Source organism: Lepisosteus platostomus, chromosome 14, assembly GCF_059453375.1.
Source record: "Lepisosteus platostomus isolate fLepPlt1 chromosome 14, fLepPlt1.hap1, whole genome shotgun sequence".
Lineage (NCBI taxonomy): Eukaryota > Metazoa > Chordata > Actinopteri > Semionotiformes > Lepisosteidae > Lepisosteus > Lepisosteus platostomus.
Window position 1 is genome coordinate 32,528,000 of NC_142624.1, and position 22,941 is coordinate 32,550,940.

The 22,941-nt window shown below is 41.2% G+C and overlaps 2 protein-coding genes across 10 annotated transcripts in view; both read right to left on the reverse strand.

Annotated features, from left to right (window-relative positions):
* Positions 1-694: 694 nt before the first annotated feature.
* Positions 695-7,823, reverse strand: rpe (ribulose-5-phosphate-3-epimerase). Its single transcript, XM_088605708.1, has 6 exons — positions 7,613-7,823; positions 5,742-5,821; positions 4,335-4,474; positions 2,995-3,129; positions 1,995-2,081; positions 695-1,211 (listed from the first exon to the last, which is right to left on the reverse strand). Exons 1-6 carry the CDS (start codon positions 7,732-7,734, stop codon positions 1,089-1,091), a joined length of 687 nt encoding a protein of 228 aa, XP_088461834.1. The 5' UTR covers positions 7,735-7,823; the 3' UTR covers positions 695-1,088.
* Positions 7,824-8,075: 252 nt separating this feature from the next.
* unc80 (unc-80 homolog (C. elegans)) overlaps positions 8,076-22,941 on the reverse strand; it is a 70,761-nt gene continuing 55,895 nt past the window's right edge. For 7 of the 9 annotated variants that reach the window (XM_088605716.1, XM_088605712.1, XM_088605714.1 and 4 more), the window contains 13 exons: positions 22,753-22,876; positions 21,588-21,713; positions 21,101-21,224; positions 20,578-20,784; positions 20,278-20,462; positions 19,737-19,902; positions 18,867-19,046; positions 17,464-17,611; positions 15,981-16,037; positions 13,865-13,946; positions 13,179-13,290; positions 12,193-12,368; positions 8,076-11,675 (listed from right to left, as the gene is read on the reverse strand). In XM_088605716.1, coding sequence (XP_088461842.1) covers positions 11,355-11,675; positions 12,193-12,368; positions 13,179-13,290; positions 13,865-13,946; positions 15,981-16,037; positions 17,464-17,611; positions 18,867-19,046; positions 19,737-19,902; positions 20,278-20,462; positions 20,578-20,784; positions 21,101-21,224; positions 21,588-21,713; positions 22,753-22,876 — 2,008 coding nt within the window. In that variant the 3' untranslated portion in view covers positions 8,076-11,354. The remainder of the gene's footprint in view (positions 11,676-12,192; positions 12,369-13,178; positions 13,291-13,864; positions 13,947-15,980; positions 16,038-17,463; positions 17,612-18,866; positions 19,047-19,736; positions 19,903-20,277; positions 20,463-20,577; positions 20,785-21,100; positions 21,225-21,587; positions 21,714-22,752; positions 22,877-22,941) is intronic. The other 2 variants (XM_088605718.1, XM_088605713.1) reach the window with 1 other exon arrangement.

Genomic DNA, 22,941 nt, shown 5'->3' on the forward strand with positions numbered 1-22,941 from the left:
GCAGGAATCTCTGGGAGTCCAGATCATTATTTTCCACATGCATACAATTTAAAATACTGAATTGGCCAAGTCCTTTACAATACAGCCTAAAGAAGGCAAATAAGTTCATATCCTTTAGCAAAGCACCTGTAATGGCTACATGGACACACAGTTTTCACTGTCTTCAGCATAACTGCACTACTTGTATATATTGCATACACCATAGACACATGGCAGCTCTACTCATATTGAGTTTTATTCAATTTGTATTACATCTAGTACTATGTAACCTTATTTTCGTAACCTCAATTTTGTGATTTTTGTGATTCTTGTGAGCTCGCAGAAAAGACATTTCATTGCCAGCAACTACTGCTGCACACTGTATTGTTGTGCATTTGATAAATAAACTTTTATTTGATTTTGATTTGATTTGAAGCTGGCAAGGTGATAAGGCCTCAGTGAAGCCCTGGCAGCTTGACAGAGGCTTTCAAAGACATTCCAGTACACGGGCTGCCTAATTATCTTATCTGTGCTTGCTAATTGGTGAAATGAAAGAGCAGCAAAGGAAACGTCATTGAGGATTTTCAGTTGAATGGACAGCGGGAGCGTGCTGTGACTACTCCAGTCAGACTTAACTTATTCTCCCTTTTAGGCTCCTGGAGGAATGCTTTGAAAAACAAAAAGCAAAAAAAAAAAACGACATTTGCCTGACAACTTTGCCATAACAAAGGTTATGAATTATACTTCTTTTTTATTCTTCTAATTCTAGAAAGAATTTCACAGCTGTTTCAAAATAATCATAATCATAGTGTAAGACATTCAGCTGGAAATGGTCCAAAGGTATCATTTGATGAAGGCTTCATTGAGGTAATGCAGTTCGTTCAATGTGTCTTCTGAGTCAGAAGAGATAGAGGGTGGCCATTAAAAGTGACCCAAGACACGGCAATCAGGGGTCAGTCTGTGCAGAATTTGACAGTCATGTGATAGACAGAGCTTAGGAAAACCGGGCCCTGACCCTGGTCCCGTGAGAAGCTCGGTCACGATAGGTGACGTTCGGATCTGTGACATCGACAGGTAAGAGGCGCTGTGGTGTCTTTTCTCTCCTGGCCTCACCGGTCCAGGGACCTCTTCTGGATGGCCTCCGTGCACACGTTTCTTAGCAACGAGATGACGGAGCGCGGGTCGTCACTTTTCATGATGGCGCTACCAGACACGATCATATTCGCCCCAGCCTGGAGGAACAGCGCGAGAGAGAAGCTGGATATTAACCTTCCAATACTGCGCTGCCACCTTCTCAGTACTTACTGCTCTATTTCTTCTTTCTTCTGTGAGAAAACATATACACTGCTGTAAAAAGGTCTTAAACATCTACAAAGTATATTAGGAGCAATATCATATAAAGCCTCCACTAGTGTTTTCTACTGCTGTATTATAACAACTTTGTTATTAATGGGTTTGAGAATAAGGAAAGCAAATCTTTAATTCACACTGAAAAGAACCTTGAAAGACTACACACAAGCAACTCATAAGTAGTGTTGTACCAGCTAATTCATTACATTTACCAAATGCATCATATGAACCCACTATCAGTTTTAATGATTAAGATACTTTATCCTTCTTCACACATCCACACAGCTGAAAGACTATTTGATGTATAACATGATACAGACCTCTCAGGATTAATGGTTATCTTAAAACTAAATGGATACTAATTCAGTACAAGATCACATTAAAATTGTTCCTGCACCCTGTATGAAGGAATATTGATAGGAAACAGAAGAACAATTCTTTGCACAGCAGTGTATAGAAAGGATGAAGCGTGCACATGTTAGAAGAAAGCTAGGAAATGGCCTGAAATGACCTAATAAGCTACAACGATCTTCAGTATTGCTTGTACTGCTGCGCTGTGCACTGCAAAGTGTCAGGACTACAAGATATGTCCAATGATGCAATGTTATGTCTACCAGCACTGCCTTTCTGGTAGTGCTCTGATCTTTACTGCCACTCTGACTCACCTCCGCACACTTGTGAATACTGTCAGGTCCCACTCCTCCATCTACCTCAATATCCAGGGAGGGAAACTGACTCCTCAGCCAGTTAACCTGGAAAAGAACAATAACAAGAAAATGATATCTTGCCTTCTTACCTTCTGGTCCCTCTTTGTGTATCCTTCCGCGCATTTAAAACAGAAGGACTGTGCAGAAGCATTGTGACATCTTTGTGTACCGTCTCACTCACTAAAATATTGCTCAGAAAAGCCCACCGAGTTTTGTCTCTTTTGGAAAAAAAAACTACAAGCAGGATACTTTCATTTCAATTAATATTTTGTAAACATGAAGCTAAATTAAAAGTTAATATTTTGAAAGCAACAGTGTCATTTCTATTAAACTCTTACTTGTATTTCCTATTGAAAGCATCAGTGCATTTACTGGTTACTACCCCCATTGTCGTATGTTGTTTCCTATCGCAGGGACCTAAAATCTAATCCCCTGTTGCAGAGAAAGTTTAAAAAGAAAGAAAACAAAGCTGTAATTGGTATGACGTTATTAAATGACCAACCTGCCAAACCTTACATGAACTGCACAATAACACAGAGAGATCTGAGAGAAAGACAACAGTCTAAAATCAGAGCACAATTTGGGAACTGGCCGCAATGTAGAGACCACTGGACTCTTACTCAAAAGTGAACAGTACGATATGATGTGCTGCAGAGTGCATGGATGGGAAGCTGTGGAAAAGGTAGGGAAGGTAATGTAAACACTGGAAAGTTTATTAGCCAGTAAGGCAATGCACTAAATATTTAATTTTACTGACCTTTGTAAATGCATGGTAAGAGACTATGGGTTTCAGACAGCATTGTGTGTTTGTCACTTATTCATCCTGATTCAAAGGGCCCTACTAGTTAATAATAAACAGGGGAAGGAGATAATGAAAGACAGCTTCTGGGTAGTTTAAACACAGCTGGCTGTTTCAACAATGTGGAGGTGGCACTGAATGAGGTCTTACTGCCCCCACCTTGGGCATCATGTCTTCCATGAACTTCTGGCCTCCAAAGCCAGGCTCCACAGTCATCACCAACGCCATGTCGATCTGGCCCGCCCAGGGTGCCAGGTCTTCCACTGAGGTGCCAGGCTTGATGCCCAGTCCAACCTGTAGGGTACAGGGAACAAGCCACCTCCACCATGAGCATACACAGAGACATCACACCTGTCACACGTTTGAACTCATTTGACATTATTTAACCCTCTTCTCCTCCTGGTCTCTGCAGGACAAAAAGGCTTTTTTCCCCCCCCACTCTGCACCTTTTGAGTCGACAGAGGATGAAAGGTTAACAGAGGGGAAGTCAACGCAGTTTGTTTTGAACACAAGGCTCAAGTTACTCTCTAGAGGAACTCAAACATGTTACGAAACAAGACCTGGACAGCAAAACCACACTGGGGTTTTGCAATAGCTAAAAGTTGACTAGGAATTGGCTAGATCACAGTTCATGAAATACAAAGAAAGACCTTCTCCCTATCTCCTGTCTGGTCCCTTCTACACTCCTAGACATAACAACCAAAGATCTCCAATACCTTTCAGTGTTTGCCCCAGATACTAAGTATTTGCTATATTCCTGAAGAATACTTAAAATCACCTCATTACCAGAGATTAATGTTCGGCACTTAATTTTTAAGAGCTTATTTCATGGTAATCAAAGCACAGAATGCCTGCATAAGTATAAATTGTAGGATTTTCCCTAATGCACATTTTACATAATACCAGTCAAACTCATCCTTTATTTCATATAGACATGACATTTTACTAATTAGATTAAGTTCTAACATAATTGTGTCACATTTCTCGGGCTCCATTTTCCTACCTCCCTTTAAATGGTAATTATCAGTCATGTAGTCGTTGCTACATCTCAACTGAGTTTGGGAAGGTTTTATTAACAACAATAAAGGTGTACTTTGAACACCACATCCATCTCCATTCTCTTGAAAAGGCTACTTCTCTATATTTTTTGTAATTCAGCAGCTGGCAAAAAATAAACCAACAATGAATAAAAATTTACTTTAGATAAAAAACCAACCACGTGAATCTGGAGGTTTGAAATACGAGATAAATGGGCTCCTGGAAACAATGATCAGCTTTAATCCCTACGTTCGGGACTGATGAGCCAAAACACTCTGTGGCTATGAAGTGAAAAACAAGAAGGTAATTAGCAGAATTAGTGTTTTTAATTATGGAACAGAATTGGGTTATGGCAAACTTAAAGGGATGTCACAGGATTACAATCAGTGAAAACACAACACCCAGTATGTAACCCCATGCCTCCTTTTCTGTTCCCTTCCCATCATGCCCAGGGCTCTGACCTTCATGCCGCTGTGCCGGATGTCTTTGATGAGAGCGCCAGGGTTGGTGGTGGCCTCCAGGTGGAAGGTGTACTGATTAGCCCCCGCAGCAGCCATAGGCTGGACCCACTGCTCAGGCCGGGACACCATCATGTGCATGTCTGAGAGAGAGAGAAGCTGCTCACCATCCGACACACAGACATGCACATGAATTCAGTTCAGTTCAGAATTTTGTATTCTTCCCCAGTTGGCAATTTAAGTAGCAAGCAGTGCAAATATAACACATAACCACAACACAACTGGTAAAAAACAAACATGTTAACAACATTTCTAACATGAAAAAGTAAGAAAGACTAAAATAAATCAACAAAAAGGGCAATAGTTTATACCTAAAATAACTATTTACCAGTCATGACTCCTAATAATTCCCCATCTCTGAACTGGCTTCATTACTCTGTCTTCCTCCCCACTGATAGCTGGTGTGTGGGGAGTGTACTGGTACACTTTGGCTGCTGTCACATCATCCAGGTGGGGGCTACACACTAGTGGTGGTGGAAGGGCGTCTCCTTTATCTGTAAAGAGCTTTGAGTGGAGTGTGCCGAAAAGTGCTATAATAATAATTCCAGTCCACTTATAGAAGTTCAAAGGACTGATAAAGGATACGAGATGGGTTTTCAATGATGGCATGGGCTTTCCTCTGGATCTGATGGACGTGAATCTTAAATTTAAGACATAAAGGATCTTAAAGTCCCATCATTTTGGAACAAAGGTTCACAACATTTTGAAGGGGGTTTTTGTCTTTTTGACTCAGCGAGGTGAACCGACAAATAAAAGAAACAGCTAAAATACTTTAAATAAAAGAGCAATAAAATCTCATCTCTGCATCAGTCTAACAGTACTGTTAATTCAGCAGGGCTCCACATACACACATATAGAGCCATTGACAACACAACAGACACACAATACTGACAGAACTGCAGGGTGACAGACAGTACAATGCACAATGACCTGCAAATCCCTACAAAATAATTCAGTTTCATATGCATAATTACCAACCATAGAGATCTAATGTTTTCATTCCACTGTTTTGTGAAGGAAGCCAACAACAACATAGGTGGGTACCTTGTTCTTCACTTCTACAGCCCTTTGCTGGATTGTGGGACAATGGAACAGGCCATGTTGATGAAGCCAAAAGCCTTTCAATATACAGTTTTACTGATCCAGGGATCTCTGTCTATTACCTACAGGATGGGCTAGGTGGGCCAAATTCTTAATTTCTTATACCACTAAAAACTAATATTTGAAGCCATGTGCATGCTATTTTCTTACACAGTTTGAGAAGCTCAGTTGTACAACATATCTTTTGTATCAAGAGGCTGTCATGTATGGAAGAACTCCTGCACCACAAATAAAATGAGCATTACCCACCGAAAAAGGGCTCCGGGCCAAGATTCTTCCTCAAACACTCCACCACAGGATGGCCAAAGGTGATGTTTGGGACAAAATGTCTGTAAAGAACCCAAGATTGCTCATTTTTCACCAACACACAGTGTTGTCTGTCTGATTTTATGCATTATTTTAATTATTTTTATTTTTAAAGCAATCAGATATTGAACTAAAAAACCTAACATCAGATAAAAGGTTGCCTGAGTGAACAAATAACACTAAACTTAATCTATTAAAAAAACATTATGCAACACCCAATGCCTCATGTGAAAAGTAATTGCCCCCTTGCTCAATAATAGCCTACGTCACCTCTAGCGGCAACAACTGCAACCAGACATTTCCTGTAGTTATTGATCAGTCTCTCACAGCGCTGAAGAGATATATTTAGATAAGGACTGTGGCTTGACCATTCCAAAACTCTTAGTTTCTTGTTCTTCAACCAGTCTGATGGGGACTTGCTTGAGTCTTTCGGATCATTGTCTTGCTGTATGACCCAGCAGAGCTTCAGCTCAGGGACAGCTGGGCTGACCTTCTCCTGTAGAATTCTCTGATCCAGAGCAGAATTCATGGTTCCTTCAATGATGGCAAGCCGGGTCCTGATGCATTAAAGCATCACACTACCACCAGCCATGACTGTTATGATGTTCTTACTATGGAATGCAGAGTTTGGTTATTGTCAGACACAAAAGGGGCCTGTGCAAAGCCAAAAAGTTCCACTTTTGACTCTTCTGGCACAATATTCTATGGACAAATCTCTTGAGGATCATCCGGGTGCATTTGACCAAATTTGAAGGGAGCATCAAGCTCTTCTCAGTGACCAGTGGTTTGCCCCAGTGTCTTTCAGATGGTGGCGTCATGAATACCTTAGCCGAGGAAGGAGAGGGCTGCAGACTCCGAGATGTTGAACTTCCTGGACAATTTTACTCCTTGCTTTTGAAGAGATTTTAGCAGGACGGACACCCCTGGGAAGATTCACTACTGCCCCAAACTTTCTTCATTTGGACATTATGGCCCCGACTGTGGTTCGGTGGAGCCCCAGAGCCTTAGCAATGGCTTTGTAACCCTGTGCAGACTGACCAATGTTTTTCCAGAGCTTTTCAGGAATGTCTTTTGATCGTGGCATGATGTACCTCTAAAACCCGTGTGCTGACAGCTCCACGCTGATAGTAAGGGCCAAAATCAGTCAGATATATATATATATTGAGCAGGGTTGGCCTTAATCAGGCCCGATTGTAAACCAAAGTATTCAAACAGCTGACCCTAACTATCCTTTTAATTGTGTATGATGCACTAGGGAGGCAATAACAAGGCTGCATGTTGGATTACTAGCACAAAAGTTATGTGTCATTTTTTCTCAGACTCTCTTCTATATACTAATACAAAAAGGTCTGATCAAATTCACTGTACAAAATGTGCAAACATGCAGAAATTGGACAGGGGGCAAACACGTTTTCTCGGCACTGTAAATCTTTTCAAGAAAATCTACGATAAGGGCACATAACCCGAACTTTAATTTCAATATTCATTGTAAAGGCTTTGTAAGAGAGCACATTTCATTCATTCAATTCCGATTCAATTCTGCATTTCGACCACTCATGTACAAAACTGAACAAGTCTTGTTCTACTTTCTAAAGGTGAACCGATTATCACAGATAGCGTGTTCATATCCTTGCTTTTCCAACCACATGATAAATCTCACGTTTATACAGATCTCCCCGATGTGCACTAGTGAGACAAGGGATTTTAAAAATGCCGATTTGAAACTAGAGGACTCGATTGCAACTCGTGCGGGCCAGCTCCATTCGTCCCTCTCTTTTAAAAAACGAACACGTTGAGCTTTATCACATACTTACCCGTCCATAACATCGAGGTGAAGATAATCCGCGCCACAGTCCATCATTCGGCTACATTCTGCACCTAAGCAAGCTAGATCGCTGTTGAGAATAGAAGGGCCAATTTTCGCCGTATAAGACATCTTGCCAACAATATCTGCTCCCCACCACTTCCTGTCTCTGGTCTTTTTCCTTCCTCAGAGCGTGACAGATCGCAACTGTGAAATTCCAACATGGCTTCCTGGTTTCCTCAGCGTCATTTCTCCTACCCAAATTCGTGCAAAACCGCACCCCATTTGGGCTGTGGGAGGTGCGGGGGGGGGGTGGTTTCTGTAAAGAGTCGTCTGTGATTGGTCATAGTATGGGAGACGGTGAGGCTGCACTGAAAACTGAAAATAATGTTATCTATTAATGTTAAACTGAGTTTAGTAAGACCGAGCACCAGGCTGCTTCATCTGAGACCTCTAACAAAACACAAAACAAATTTAAAAAAGCAATATTCCCTTTTTATTTTAATATATGTGTACATACATATATATTTTAATATATAAATCTTTAACACAGGAGACAATACATCTACAGTACAGAGCCAATGATACACGTTTACAAAAAATTATATCTTGAAATACAGTTATCTTCTATGACACAATGTCTCACTGCAAAAAAAAAACAGTACATTCAAACACTTTTTTCCTGGAATTCGAAAGCCTAGGATCAGATTTCTGTGGAAATGTATCAGATTTGTTTGATTTAGTACAGCATCTCCTTTGAGTTTTTATTTTCATCACAGGTTCTACCAAATTGTAAACCTTATTTTAGAAACGTTTTTCTCGTGAACAATAAATTACATCAGCCATAGCAACAGTGAACCAACAGAGATGCTGCTTTAAGTGTATCTAGTTAGGATCTACATGTCACAGTTCAAATTAACACATCACAACACACTTGTACGTTAATCTGCACGACAGTCACAGGCCAATCAGCTGTAAAGTAATCAATTTGGAGTTTTCAACATACAGTAGAACAATAATAAGGATTCTATTTATTTGCATGAGAAGCGGTTTAGTCTATTCAGGCATTGATACAGACAAAAGCAGGGACGCGTGGTCATATCTACGGGAAATATTACAATCTAGCAGTGCTACATTTTAAGGCACCAGATCTACTCTGCTATTACTGTATCCATAACATTTAATAGAATAAACAAAAAGATCTTCTTATCAATATCTTTCTTTTCCATTCGTTTATTCTCTAAGGGAACAAGGCACCATTCTTGCAGCACAGTGCTTTTCTCCGCTACTTTTCGAATGAGCAGGAAATCTGACAAATCTTCGCTTACCAAACAAGGAGCAGCGAAGCACTCTGAGCTCGGAACCTATTGGGAAGTTTGTGGTTTTAGGGACCTGGGGAATGTATAGGTAGAAATCCCCCAAATCAGATGAAGACAATATTTTTGTAATTGTCAGTTTTAAGGCATGGTTTATGTGCGGCAAAACATAGGTTTTACACAACTGAAGTAGAAGGATTACAGTACTTAAAAAAAAACGATATTCACAGTGAGTTGATTTCACAATAAACTCTCGCCTGGATTTCTAGCCTTTGCAACCCAGTGTTCTTCCAGTATAACCTCTTTGGCTGCAGTAGAGAATTCTGAAACCTGAACTGGATGTTCTCTTTATCAAAGAATGAGCGATTTACATCTCCAGACAATTTCTTCACTTCCTTGCTATGGCATTTGAAAATGTTTGACTTTTTTCCGCAAAGAATTAAATAGGTTCATCTAATTCTTAATATCGTCTTGCGCTAACGTACATGAGGCAGTCAAAAAATAAAAATTCTTCTGCTGTAGATCCCTTTGAAGTTAACAGTGCTGTGAGTAAAGCAACAAAGTTCTCCAAAGACAAAGTAATAAGCTACATGATATGTATTCATTTTTGAGGAAATACATGACACCAAATATATAGAGATATACATGAGAGTCAGCACCTAGTGAAGACCTGATTTATTACTTGCATACTGTATATCACTCTGCTCCCTGTCATTTGGCTACTCCTTTAGAATTCTTACTTATATATTTTATTTCCTGTGGAAGGCAACTCCCAGCACTAACCCAGCAATTTAACCCATCTCATCTTCAAACCCAGAACATTCATACAAAACTGATCTATAATCTGACTGTCATTCTTTTTTAGCTTCATTATTTTAACCTCAACCATTCCTCTCTATCTTCCTATCCATACTCAGAATCTGTATTAATTCCATACTATACATATTGATTGAATATATACTGTTTACAGAATTACTGAGTAATATTATCAACAATACAAAAATACACATTATAATCCCCATTCAGTAAATTCCCCCCAGACATTTAACGGAAGGATTCTGCAAACACAACAAAAATTGTCACTGAAAAAGACAAAACCCACTGGCAGAGTATCTGTCCAGGGTGAGAGACAACAAGCAAAAGCAGATCCTGACGAAATACAGGCTCAATGACAACAACCTGGAAACACAGGGAGACCTGGCTTCCCAGAGAGGACAGGCTGTGTTCCCACTGCCAGTCAGAGGAGAAGAGACGGAGAATTCCTTTTTACTGCAATGCAGGAAATATTCCAGGAATAGATCAATATTCTTCCCTAAAAACAATTCTAATTCCAGATCTCCCACTCCTGCAAGATTCACAAGATTCAGCTTACAATCCTATTGGGGGAGGAAAGTTAATAGAGCTGCAGCTCTATTCTCCTGTCACTGAGGATTAGAGAGTAAAAATCTCAGATCTATGTTTTTGTTGTAAAGGTTTGCGAATGTCATGTTAATTCTTTTAGAAACACATAATTTTAGCATCGGTCATATCAATAAATCTCTTTGAATTTCAAGTTATCTGAGTGATAGAGATTGATTCCTTATTTAGTGGAAAACTACATCCATCCAGAAAATGCCTGGAAACTCCTTAAACAGTGAGATCCAAGCCATGCTGGTCACCTGCACAAAAAGAATCGACAAATGTTTTGCCTAAAGTGTTTATATTCTCCTAAAGTGAGAATATTTATTGTTTTTATCCATTGGTATTCTATTGTTCAGTCTGTCTAGATATGTCAAGTCTAGCTGAATAAAACATTTAACCTAAATCACTGGACTCAATATAATTTTTTCTTCTTTTAGACATATTTAACATTTACCGACAAAAAAACTGGTTAAAGAGTTATTAACTATAGCATTTACAGTATTTGTGTTTGTATTTGTTTTTTTTTTCACCTAGAATTTAGCTTGAGTATTTCTCTATAATCTTTTGCTTGTATTCAGACTACAGCATTTTATTGTGTTCACTCAAGACACAAAGGGATCGCTAGTAATCTATCACAACATACTTAGTTAAACATTTTATTTACCTAGCAGCAACGCCCTGGCAGTTCACATCTGGCTTCGTGGCCTTAGTAGCTTGTCAAAAACTGACCCTGTGTCAGTTGTTTTTTTGTAGGATATCTTGTGTATTTATGCTGCATTTTCTTAAGGGTGAAATATTACATTCTGTATTTTTTGGTTGGAAGGAGGTAAAGAATGTTTTTAGTGCAGAGCGTGGAAAAGCTCCGTTCTCCATCAGTCGACTGCAAAAAGCTGACATAAAAATCAGATTTGTGGGAAAATCTCAGAAGCCTATTCTGAAAAAATACAGGTCAATTGATCAATTGATCGACCGATCGATCAATTGACCGGTCAGACTGATTCCAGAATGGTGTGCTGGCTTGGCTGTCCTGGGATTCTACATGTGAGGCTCGTCCAGGCTGGTCTTGCCCTCCTTGGGGTCACAGGGCGAGTGGGCGAGTGGGGAGAGGAGGGGATTTTCAGTGCCGTTCTCCTCAGTGATGTGCAGCACGGTGTCGGTGTGCTGCAACAGGACAGATGTCTCCTCATCCTCGGGGCTCTCTGGGGTGAGCAGGGGCGGCCCCTGGAGCGGTGGGGTCCCCAGGACAGGACGCTGGGGTGAAGGCAGAGGAAGAGGAGGAGGAGGAAGTGTAGACATGCTGCTGTGATGGCTTCCCAGGTCTTTCTTCTCCTTGTTCCCAGAGTCCGCAGCGTCCGCCTGGAACACAGTCAGTCAGCTCATAGAGGTGATGTTCTTGGGACACTAAGCTACCTGCAACCTGGTAAGCACGAAGAGCTCTGTGGTCTCCACTTGACAATTTGACAATTGTCGATTTATATTAGTTCTTCATATCTCTTCTAAAACAACTCTTTAGTACTCTTATTCATATTATCAATTGTGCTGGCAGAAATGAAACTAATCAAAAAGCTTGTGACAGTTGGCCATCTATTGAGCTTTTTGGTAGGTTAGAAAATAAGAATTTCATTAGGTGCAGAAAACTTTTAGACTTTTAACCAGAAATGCTACAACAAACTTTTCATATTACAGCTATTCTCACAATGTATTATTGTAAACTGTTTAACAGATTGATTGGCCTGGTGGACACTTGAAAGATCAGAATTAGGGGTGTTTTTTAAATCACAATCACATTTTCTGGATGATGAGTATACCCCTCTGATCTGTTTTCCTAAGCACACAGAGAGCGCCCGTGTTTATTCTGGGCGAGGGGGAGTACCTGCGCTGGCACGGCGCCACGCAGCTCTGCAGGGATGGAGGGAGACGCAGCAGGAGAGGGTCTGGCCCCAGGGCTCAGCTTCTTGGTCTCGGAGATGCAGTCCTTGCTGGTAGCCGGGGGCGACGTCACGGCCACACCGGCCTGCGCCTCAGTAAAGGTCACTGACCTTTTCTGCTCTGTGGACACCAGGGTGGCACACAGCCAGGAGTCAGGTCAGCATGAGCTATGCTCTTTTTACACCCTGCGCTTTGCTTTTATAGCACACCATCACTGTCAATACATCAGACTTGGCTTATGGGGAAGAGGAAAACAATTGCAGCGAGCTCTCTCGTGAGGTGAAGAATACATTTTACAATACAAATTGCCTTTTAAGAGAGAATCTAGTGTAATTAAGTCAAAGAGGAACTGCACCACTATTTTTATATTTCGGGGTTAGAAAGAATTGGCATTGATTTAAGCCACAATGAAAGTAAAGTATACACAGTGATGCATGAAACTTCCAATTTACATCCCAAAATGAATGAAATTTCCAGGTATGTGCAGGGCCATATTGCCTTCTTTGTCTTTGATTCAGAACGAGGCAGCAACACCTCTGGTGGTTTGAAGCAGCCCTATGTCTGCTGCACAACCTATACTTATTTGCTCGTACATCGCATTACATAAGTCACTACAGTGACTAGTGAGCAGGAAGGGCCGCCTCACGTCACAATTTGTGCAAACTCTCACTCTTGCCTGTGGCAAATCTAGCGATTTGAGACAATGTACGTTTGATACAGTACTTTCACATAGTTCACCATTTTGTGATTAATTTGGAATTTTGCGATACCCTCAATTCATTTATTTTGTTACAGAGATCTAATAGCCAGTCTGAGAAATTGGGACTGCAGTTCCCCTTTAAAACCTAAAATGAAAAAGAGTTCAGTTGTTCGATCTGAAGTCTGGGGCACACCAGAACACCCCTTCATCACATACACACACGGTATTACCCAGTGGTTTTGTCTTTGGCTGTATACTCCGGCGTGTTGTGGAGAGTCGGGCCCCCGGTCGACTGCGTGGCTCATTCTGGGTCTTCTGCCTGGACAGGAGGGGGCGCCGTGGCTACAGGGAAAGAAAAACACTCTTTGACTGAAAGGTCACAAACGAAACCATGCAGACACTGACGCAAACCTTGTTTTAAATGCCTTTTTTCTACCATGACAACAACCACACGGTGACCTACTTATACAGAAATGAATGCACGTGAAATACTTTTCTCAAGGGCACAACAGCAACATCCCATCTGGGACATGAGCCCACAACCTTCCAGTGCAAAGCCCGGAGTCATGAGTACTACTCTGCACTGTTGTGGTGCTGCTCAGTCTACTACTGGCACATACATCTGTCTTTACCCACAGTAAAATTAAGAACATGTCGTCCACAGAAATCGTCGTTTCTCTCTAATGTTATTATTTGTAAGGTTGTTTTTACTCGTTTTTTCATTTCACCATTGCTAAACATTTTGCTTGGTTTCACAAAGCCTTCCTATGTTCTACCATTAATCTGTGATTCAGTCTCAGCTCCTGGTCAGGGTTCTTAACTCTGCTGTACTGTAGTCATTTTGTGGTTTGCTACAGCTGTAGTTTGTGTTGTGGTGATGGTAGAGTGTAATTTTCAGAGCAGTTTCTGTATTCACCTGTCTGAGACCCCTCTTCCTCCCCAGTGGTGGCTGTATGAGGAGATTCTGCTGTCCTGGCTCACTTTGAACACTCGCCACCCTGTGGAGACCCAGCCACACAGAAAGACAGACACACAGATTTCCAGTCAGCGACACGGATACACAGCAGCCGTGCTCGGAGCTTGAGAAGATACTTTCCCACTTTTACGTAAGGTAACCTATGAGGTTGAAGAGGTTCAAATCTAGTGAACAAAGGGCGTGAAAAAGAGACATTTCTTACTGATCGCTTAGAAACAGTTATGAAAAAAAAAATTGGAACAAAAAAGTCACCCTGTAAAATCCCCTGGCACCTGTTCATGGTCCCATACTGTCAGAGAGCTCAGGAGTGGTGCTGTTGTGAAATATAACAAACAATTTTGATTGGCTGTATTACCTGCTTTTTACACTGCCCATATTTTATCTTGTATCATTCCCACCACAAAAGTCTCTGCAGCACTACATGTGTACAGTTGTGGGCACAACTGAGAAAGGTTAAGAAATCTTTAATTTTTTATTAAAAAAAAATTTGAATCTAAATCATTTGTAATTGGAGTTTAAATTTGTTTACTAAACAGGAAAAAGTAAAAAAAAAGATCAATGGAAGAAAACAACATTCTTTCTAAAAGAAATGACGCCCAATGACACTCGTAATAAAAGCATGTAGAAAAGATGTGCTCTACATGTAGTTCTGGCATGTAAAAACATCTTAAATAATTTGATATGAATAAATTTGGAAATCTACACAATATGACATTGAAAATATTCAGTTCTAAGAATTCCCATGTTAGGTTACAATCTTGCAACATGGATAGTATTATCTCAATCCAGGAGATCCATGTTTATCTGCTAGTAGTGGAGACTACTAACATTTCTTCTTTGTGCCAAAAAGCATCCCTTTGCTTTTCCAAGAAATACAACCTTCTTCAGGACAGAAATCAAAATCAACAGACAGTACAGAAACCACAGCAAAACACAGATTATAGACATTCACAGTCTGATATAATCTGCCATATCATTTGAACATCAAACAATTTAGTGAATGTGGGAGCGCTGAAGAGGCAACACCGGTACATAACAGCTCTCTAAAACCAAATTAAATAAATAAATCAAACTACACACGTGATATAAAGAAACTTTTTAAGTGGTTACTGGTAACCACTTACATGTTGGTTAAAGATTTTTGTTATCAGAGCAAAATTAGTAACTGAACGTAAGTGTAAAACATCTAAGTATGCATGAATTAGAACTTTTTTTGCTTTTCAACCAATCTCAGGTGAACAGCTTTTTTGCATTACTTTAACTCTTGAAAGCTGTCATGTCACAATATGTTAAATCAGTCCAATACTCAATCAGAATGAGGTTTCCCTGGCGTGTAAAATGAAGGAAAAAGAATCCGTGACTGAATTCCTTTTTATCACATTCCTTATTGATACACTGCTTTTTAGGGTCTTCTTTATCCCAAACACTAACATTGACACCCCTTCTCAGAAAAACACTTTACAATATTCAATAGCAGTTTGGGAATTAAGTCCACTGAATACATACGAATGCTATTGTTAATGTTGTTTCTATTAAAAGATCTGCGACTCTGCAATGTGTGCTCCACACGATTATGTTCTACAACCCCCCTCTCATGTGTATTAAAAACACAAGAAATCTTGCTAACTGTTTACCAATTCAGCGTCTCCCACAATAGGACCCTAATACAGGGCTGTAGACTTGATTGGCAAAAGCTGGCACGCATGTACAGTATGAACACTATGGCACTATGGACTGACTGCAATGGAGCATTGCACACAGCAACACGTCAGGAAAAGATCTCCCTGCTAATCTCAACCCACACGATTAAGGCACAGCAAATGGTTGGGATGGTGTCAGTTCTTTGTTGGAGTTTAGAAAAGGAAACAAAAAGAACAACTATAAATTACAAACCAAATAAAAAATGCACTGCATCTATAAAGAACAAACAGGAAACTGCAGGGGGCTTTTGACTGGATGTGATGGGCGGAGACAGAGTGAGTGGAGGAGAAGGTGCTGGGAGTAGTTCCCAGCACAGACACTGACAGACACAGGTAGCTCGGCTGTGACACTGTACCTAGACAGGTTAATCTCTGCCATCATCCCCTGGGACTCATCTAGCACATTGGGTTCACTGTAGAGGGGCAGGGAGATGAGGATTTAGGGAAAAATGAGAAGCATGCAGTTTTCTCAGCTGTTCACTCATGTCCTCCTAAGCAAAATAGCGCCACCGTGTGGAAAAGGTCTGGATCTGCAGGGTCTTTTAAATCAAAATTTCCAATTCCAATTTACTTACTATTCAGTTTTTTTTATTTAGAGAGCTTTTCAAATATCCAGTATTTATTTGCAGTTCTTTCTAAATGAAACCCAACTGTGGGCAAAGTGATTTATTTGATCACTATAGAGCACTATTTTCTTTTGCACACTTGTCAATGTTTTCTGGAACCTTGCTTCTACTCTTAAGAATATTTTAAAATGATAAAGAATCTCACCTCATTGTTTTGTCAGATTTTCACTGTGGACTGATCTGACCAATAAAAAATGCAGAAAGATAATGGATAGATTTGAATAGCTGAATAGATTTGATTAGAGCAAACTCAATGGCTATTGTGACCATGATGTTTGCAAAGACACCAAACACACAGACCTCCTCCACATGGGATGACTTCTTCATACCACCTGCTAACTGTGACCCCTGCTGAGATAATATGCACCATATCGTATAAATTAGGAGATCACAAACTTACATATACTGCATAGCCAGCATTATAAGATACTCATTCCATGATGGCAGTTGCACATAGCAACCTATAATTGTTCAAATTTAGTATTTAAAAGACTGTTGAAGGTTACACCGAGGGTCAAAGCCAAACAAGTCATACACAAATTCATACTGTCTCTGCAGTCAAATCAGGCGAGCATTTCTCTTTTCTTCATTAGATAAATGATATCAACAGGAGTGACGTGAAGTGAAATTCAGCAGTCCATTACTATGGGGAGGGGAGTCAGCTTTGTTTTCCTGCTACACAGGATTTCTTGCTGTGCTCAATACAATAATGTATGTTTTTTTACACAAAGGGCTGTGGGAGTCTGGAACAAGCTACCCACTCTTTCCAGAAATGGCTGGATTAGATCCTCAGATCAATTGGCTACTAACATCCAAACGTAGGATGTTTGGATTTTATTTATTCTTGGGCTTTCACATGTTTAACGATCCTAACAAGCCCTTTTTGCTGCAAATCCTTTTTTCAGAGGATTTAACAATTCCTTTTACATTATTATTTCATATGCATATTTCCAGTGTTGAATTATTACTTGATGCAAATTCAAACACTGCCTGTGCACTTACACAGACTTATCTCCGGTTATTTAGGTCTTTGATGTCCTCAGTACTGTTCATAATATTTCTTTAAAACAACCAGTAACAATAATAGACAGTGGAGGGCTTGGCTAGAAATTAAAAAAAGTAAAATAGGAGACAACTGTCTTATAAAACAAACATATTATAAGGGGGAGGATGCTAAAAAAGCTGCTTTATTGAAGTGGAAGAAGATACGTACCTCTGACTGGGCAGCATAGTGCTTAAGCCTGGCTCAGTGGGTGGAGTGGAGACACTGGTCACATGGCTGGAGAAGCGACGATGGCCAATCACATTAGCCAGGTAGGCATCATGCTCACTGGCCACACTAGGAACACTCACAGAGTCATCTGAAGAAACAGCACAGAACCACAGAGACAGAGACGGAGAGAGACATACAGGGGGTGTCACAATAGCATAAGGTCAGAGAAAGAGAGGCAAAGACAGAAAGAGGAAGGGACATATCACATTAAGGAACATAGGATGAATCAGAGATATGGAAAAAATGTGTGACAATAAGAAATAGACAACAAATGAAGAGAAAGATGGAGAGAAGAGAAGTTATAGGAATCCCCTGTCGGACAAATGAAGCATATTGGACTTTTAAAGCCTAGAATTAGCCTGTACTCTAGCATTATAGAAGGAAACTAACAAGGAGATAATGGAACCCTCATGTTGTTTTTTCACGTTTACCCAGAATCCTATATAGATAAACTAGCTTTTCATAAAGTGCCTTACTGTATATAAACCATTAGTATGATTCAGTCATCATAAATAAGCAATAAAATGTAAGTGTCTAGGTATATGGACTACAGGGGATAAACTGTAATACGAAAATGAAAACTTGAAAATACTATTCTTTACATGAAGTAGGCTCAACAGACCAAATTTATTTCTTCTTTCTCTGTGTGGAATTAACCTGTGTTTCTTATTTAACTACATACCATTTCGTACAACAGATGAATACCTAATACATATAGATTAAATTTGTGTTTCATGAGTGACAGTATATTGTATACTACTAACTTGAAGTATGCTGTAGAGTACACATCACATTCACTATGACAAAAATGAGCTTCCTAGAAACACAAAGCTGTTGGCCTTCTGATTTTCCACACCAGTGCCCGATTTGCTGTTCTTCCCTTAGAGGGCAGGCAATCAGCCCAATATTTGGTCCAATATGGTGAATATTTCATTTGTTTACATGTTAGTACAGGGAGGGCAGCCCAGAGATTACAGGAAAAATGGAAGGAGAACTGTGAAAAAAATGATATACATTGAAAAGGTCCAGATATGTTTGCAAGTATGGAATAAGGGAGAAAGGAAAACATTAAAAAAATGCCAGGAACATCTTTTCTTGTACAAGTAACTTTAAAAACACTTCCAAATAGTCGTCAATTAGCTAATTAGTTAACTCATAGCTGATACATTAGAGGGACTAATCAGCAAGTTCATGACAACACTGAAGCAAGGGCTGGAATCAGCTTTAGGCAGGCGGGAAGACAAGGCCGTTCTGTCAGAATTAGGCCCTAGAGTCACCAACAGTGGGGAAATAAAGTGGAGGAATTCGCTGCGCGGAGGAAAGGAGAAACAGAGGAGTCTAACTCTCTTCGTCGTCCTCGTCGGTGCGGCTGAGCGTGTCCTGAGAGGCCTGGTGCGAGGGCTGGCTGTCCTGCTCCCAGACGGTGCCGGTGCCAGTGTTGGAACGGGACATGGTGGCCAGGCTGAGGCGGTAGGCCGAAGTGGAGGTGCCCACTGTGCTTATGGAGGTCTTGCCCTGGTAGGCTGAGGAGAAACAGAAAGCGGGAGCGTTAATGATTTGTGCTCTAAAAACATAAGTCAGGTTTAGGGAAAAGGCAAGCTTTCTGGTAAGAGAACATCTAGGTTTACCCCATAGCTTTATACTGAGGTGAAGGGTTTGTTGTGTTAGATAGGTGGCAGAGATCACACAGTGTCATAGTGTTGAAAGAAACGTTATTAAACACTTACTACAAGAGGCTGTATATGGGATCTCTCTTCCAATTTCCTTTCTAACCTTGAGTATATCTGCATGCTCACTGTGAAAAGAGCTGCTCTAAGTATGGTGGCTCATTAAGTATTAACATTAACATGTGTTCTGCAGGTTGGAGGTGGGGTTGAGATTACATACAAATTTAAGTTTAGGAATAGGAGAATGGTTAGCTTAGGGGTTGATGTTGGATGTGAGGATTTCTGTATACTACATTGATTTATGAGTAATGAAAAATAATAAACTTTGAAGAAACAAAAGTATAAATGAATAGATCCCAAGCTGGCATTCTAATATAAGGTTAATCTCAAATGAGAAGCTGTCAGGCTTCGATAACGCTATGAAGTCTGTCACGATGCTTTCATAATGATGATTTGATCAGACTCTTAAAACAAACAAACAAAAAAATACATCAATCCTTCTAAACAGAATCTGCCTTCACCCTTCCCCTAGCAGGGCTGTCTCACCCGAGCCGCTGTGAACGGCCTCCTTCAGGATCTTCAGCTCGTTGTTGAACTCGGCTATCAGGGAGCTCTTGCACAGAGGCCGCGGGATGAAGCGGCGCTCTAGCTGGTCGGCGATGTGGTGCCGGGCCGTGATTTCCTCCTGGCTCTCCGCCGGCTGGGTCAGTAACTGGGGGGGCGGAGAAACACCGGCGAGGCTCAGGCGGGGGACTCGAGAGAAAGGGCAGAGGCATGGGGAGAGAAACACAGCAGCTGGGAGAGGGCTCACAAGGTCTCACAGCCAGGGGACCGCCGTGTAAGTGTACGTTCAGGTTCACGTCAAGAGCAAAATTCAACAGAGAAGCCGTGCGGGGTTAAGAAAGGGGGTGTCACAGAGCCTTAAAAGCTGCGTATGTGGTTGTTCATTAAAGAAATCATATTTTCTTTTTCAGCTTTTAAAGGGAAGACATTCCTCTTCAAGCTCTTTTGTTATTGGAAAGCAACACACGTTACACCCCGGTGCTCCACCATCCAGCTCCCATAAGAGGCTGAGGGAGGCGCTCACCTTGCACTGAATAAAGGGGCGCAGCAGGACAAAGATGGGGATCCTGGTCCGGACGATGAAATCGATGAAATCCCAGAGAGCCAGGCCTCCCACCTTGCGCAGCGCCATTTCCTTCACCTGCAGGCTGAGCCGGTACCACTGATTGCCTAGCTGGCGCTCGAAACACACCAGCACCACCTTCAGAGCTGAGACACAGAGAGACTGACGTTCACACAGGCAACAACACTCCACATTAACACTTCTCATTTCCTCAGCTGCTCCAGTCTCTCCACACGAGGCTTAGGGTTCCTCTGCTCGTACCCAGATAGGCTGCCTGGCTAGTAGACTCAGCCAGCCCTTCTCTTCGCAGGTCCTTGCCAGTGTCTCCAGGAGTGGAGCAGTGTGCTGGGGAGCTCTCCAGCATGAAGTTCTTGCTCCGGGAGGTGCTGATGATGCGAGGGGGCAGCAGGATGTTGATGACAGTCTGCAGCAACAGGAACACTTCTGGCTGCTCCAGGTGTGGGCTGTCTGCGGGACATACACATGCAGAGTGGGCAGGGAGCTGTCACGTGCAAACCAAAATACTGTTTTGTACAGGCAAACGCATACAACTCACATGTCATGATGAAGACACACGAACATTGCATGCAGACAGACATGCATAAACGAAAAGATATAGACTCAGAGACGGCTACAAATACATCTGTTCCATCAAATAGACACCACTGATATACACTGAACTGGTCTTGTGAGTGATGTGTATACCACAGGTATATAAATCTTCATTACAGCCGCATTCACAATAGTAACAGACCCGTGTAGAAGGCCCGGCTGTCAGACTGACCTTTACTCCCTGACCCCACCGTCAGAACGAATGGAATCAATAAGTTCAGAAGCATCCCCTCTCGCCTCTCCTGATTGGTGAATGGGGAGATCACATGACTAAGAGGGAAGTCATCTTTCAAAGCCTGTCAATGAATTCAAACAGGTCGATCTGTTAGAGGAGCCTCGCATAAGGAAGAAAAATGTGCTATCTTCAATGGAGAATGTGTATTACACTGTAGGAAAAGCGAAGTAGGAGTATAACCAGAAGACACTGCTTCTTAAACTTGCAAACAGGGATGCTTTTCTCAGAAGTAGTAAACAGCAAATCAATGTGTAAGCTTGGTTGCGAAGTTATACAGTAGGTATCCCAGCATCTTGAGAAATAAATGACTAATTAAGTTTCTTTCCTATTTAATTCTACTTATTTTCATCCAGTGTATGACAAATTGCCTATGTTATTGAAGACTGATCGCTTCAGGACTGACGACTGGGTGAATGGTAATTACCTGTATCTGCAGAGCCACGAGTCTGACCACAGCAGTGCTGAAGGGGAGTGGGGGGGACAGATAAGGGCTCAGGTGGAGCAGAGGTAAGCCGTCGGCTACACTGGAGGGTCCAACCACTCCCATCACCTGCAAATAACACCAACAAACCACCTGAGAGAGCATTGAAAGAGCTCAGCCCCATAGCATCTGGAAACACTGAAAATTCAGCATTAAGTCTGAATCTAGTATCTTACAATTATAATAGGTATAACAGCAATTACACATCTCCTGCTTTCACATGCAAATTGATGTGTATTTTAAAAATTAGCCCATCGCATATTCAACATTTGGGTATTTGTCCTGACTAGATGCAAAATAGTTCTGTGTCTATCACATAGGTATACTTTTTCATATGTAATTACAAAGTTTCTCTGTGATTATAAATCTTACCTTTAATAATGAATTATTTCAAATTGTTTTTGAATACATACAAGTAAAAGAGAAGCATGAGTTTTTTTCCTGTATATGATGTTCTTTTGATAGCACTGATTTACCATAAGACCTGCTGCCCCCTGTTTTCCTTAAAATGCCTTGGATTAAGGGTGACCTTCTATAGTTTATTTCCCGCATTTACATTTAGAAAATGGTTTGGACTGAATGGCATCACTTTAATGGCAATTAAACAGTCACTATTTTTACCGTGACATTTTCTGTAACATTTGATTACCTAAAGGGGCTTTGGGCAGCTTGGTTTGGCTTTTACAAAGTATGATGTCTTTCTTTCTCAAAGTGTTCCTTCGCAAATCAACCAAAAGTGGTGAATTGACTTTATATATGTCAAGGTTAAACACTGGGGGATGTAGTGAATCTAATTTTGCAACATTCTAAGAAAATCACAAAGATACCTCTTTTTAAGGTAAAGGTTAGTGCTATGCTGAAGGCTACCTTACAGTCTTGTCATTGGATACAAGAGAATGCTAATAAAAGCATTAAGAGGATTTGGCGTCCTCTAGTGGCAGATCACCTGCTACTGCGATCCCTGAATAGACTAGCCTGCCACATTGTAACTCTGGGTTTTGCCCAGAAGCTGCTGGTGAAACCATAGTCCACCAGTTTTCACCATCAGCCTATACAGTATGTAGATCAGAGGATGTGGAAAGGCCTCCAGTGCTCCTGTCTCCCTTACCAGATTGACGCAGACGTTGATGAGCGAGCGGAGATGAGGCAGGAAGGAGATGATTGGCTGTCGCTGGAGGGTCAGGCAGATGCCTTCGATCAGGCTGCTGGCAGCTTCCCACTCCACCTGCCGTCTGGAAAGGGAATAATCATGAGAGGGCTGAGAGACGTCAAAGTATAGGCTTGGCTCCTCTCAGAT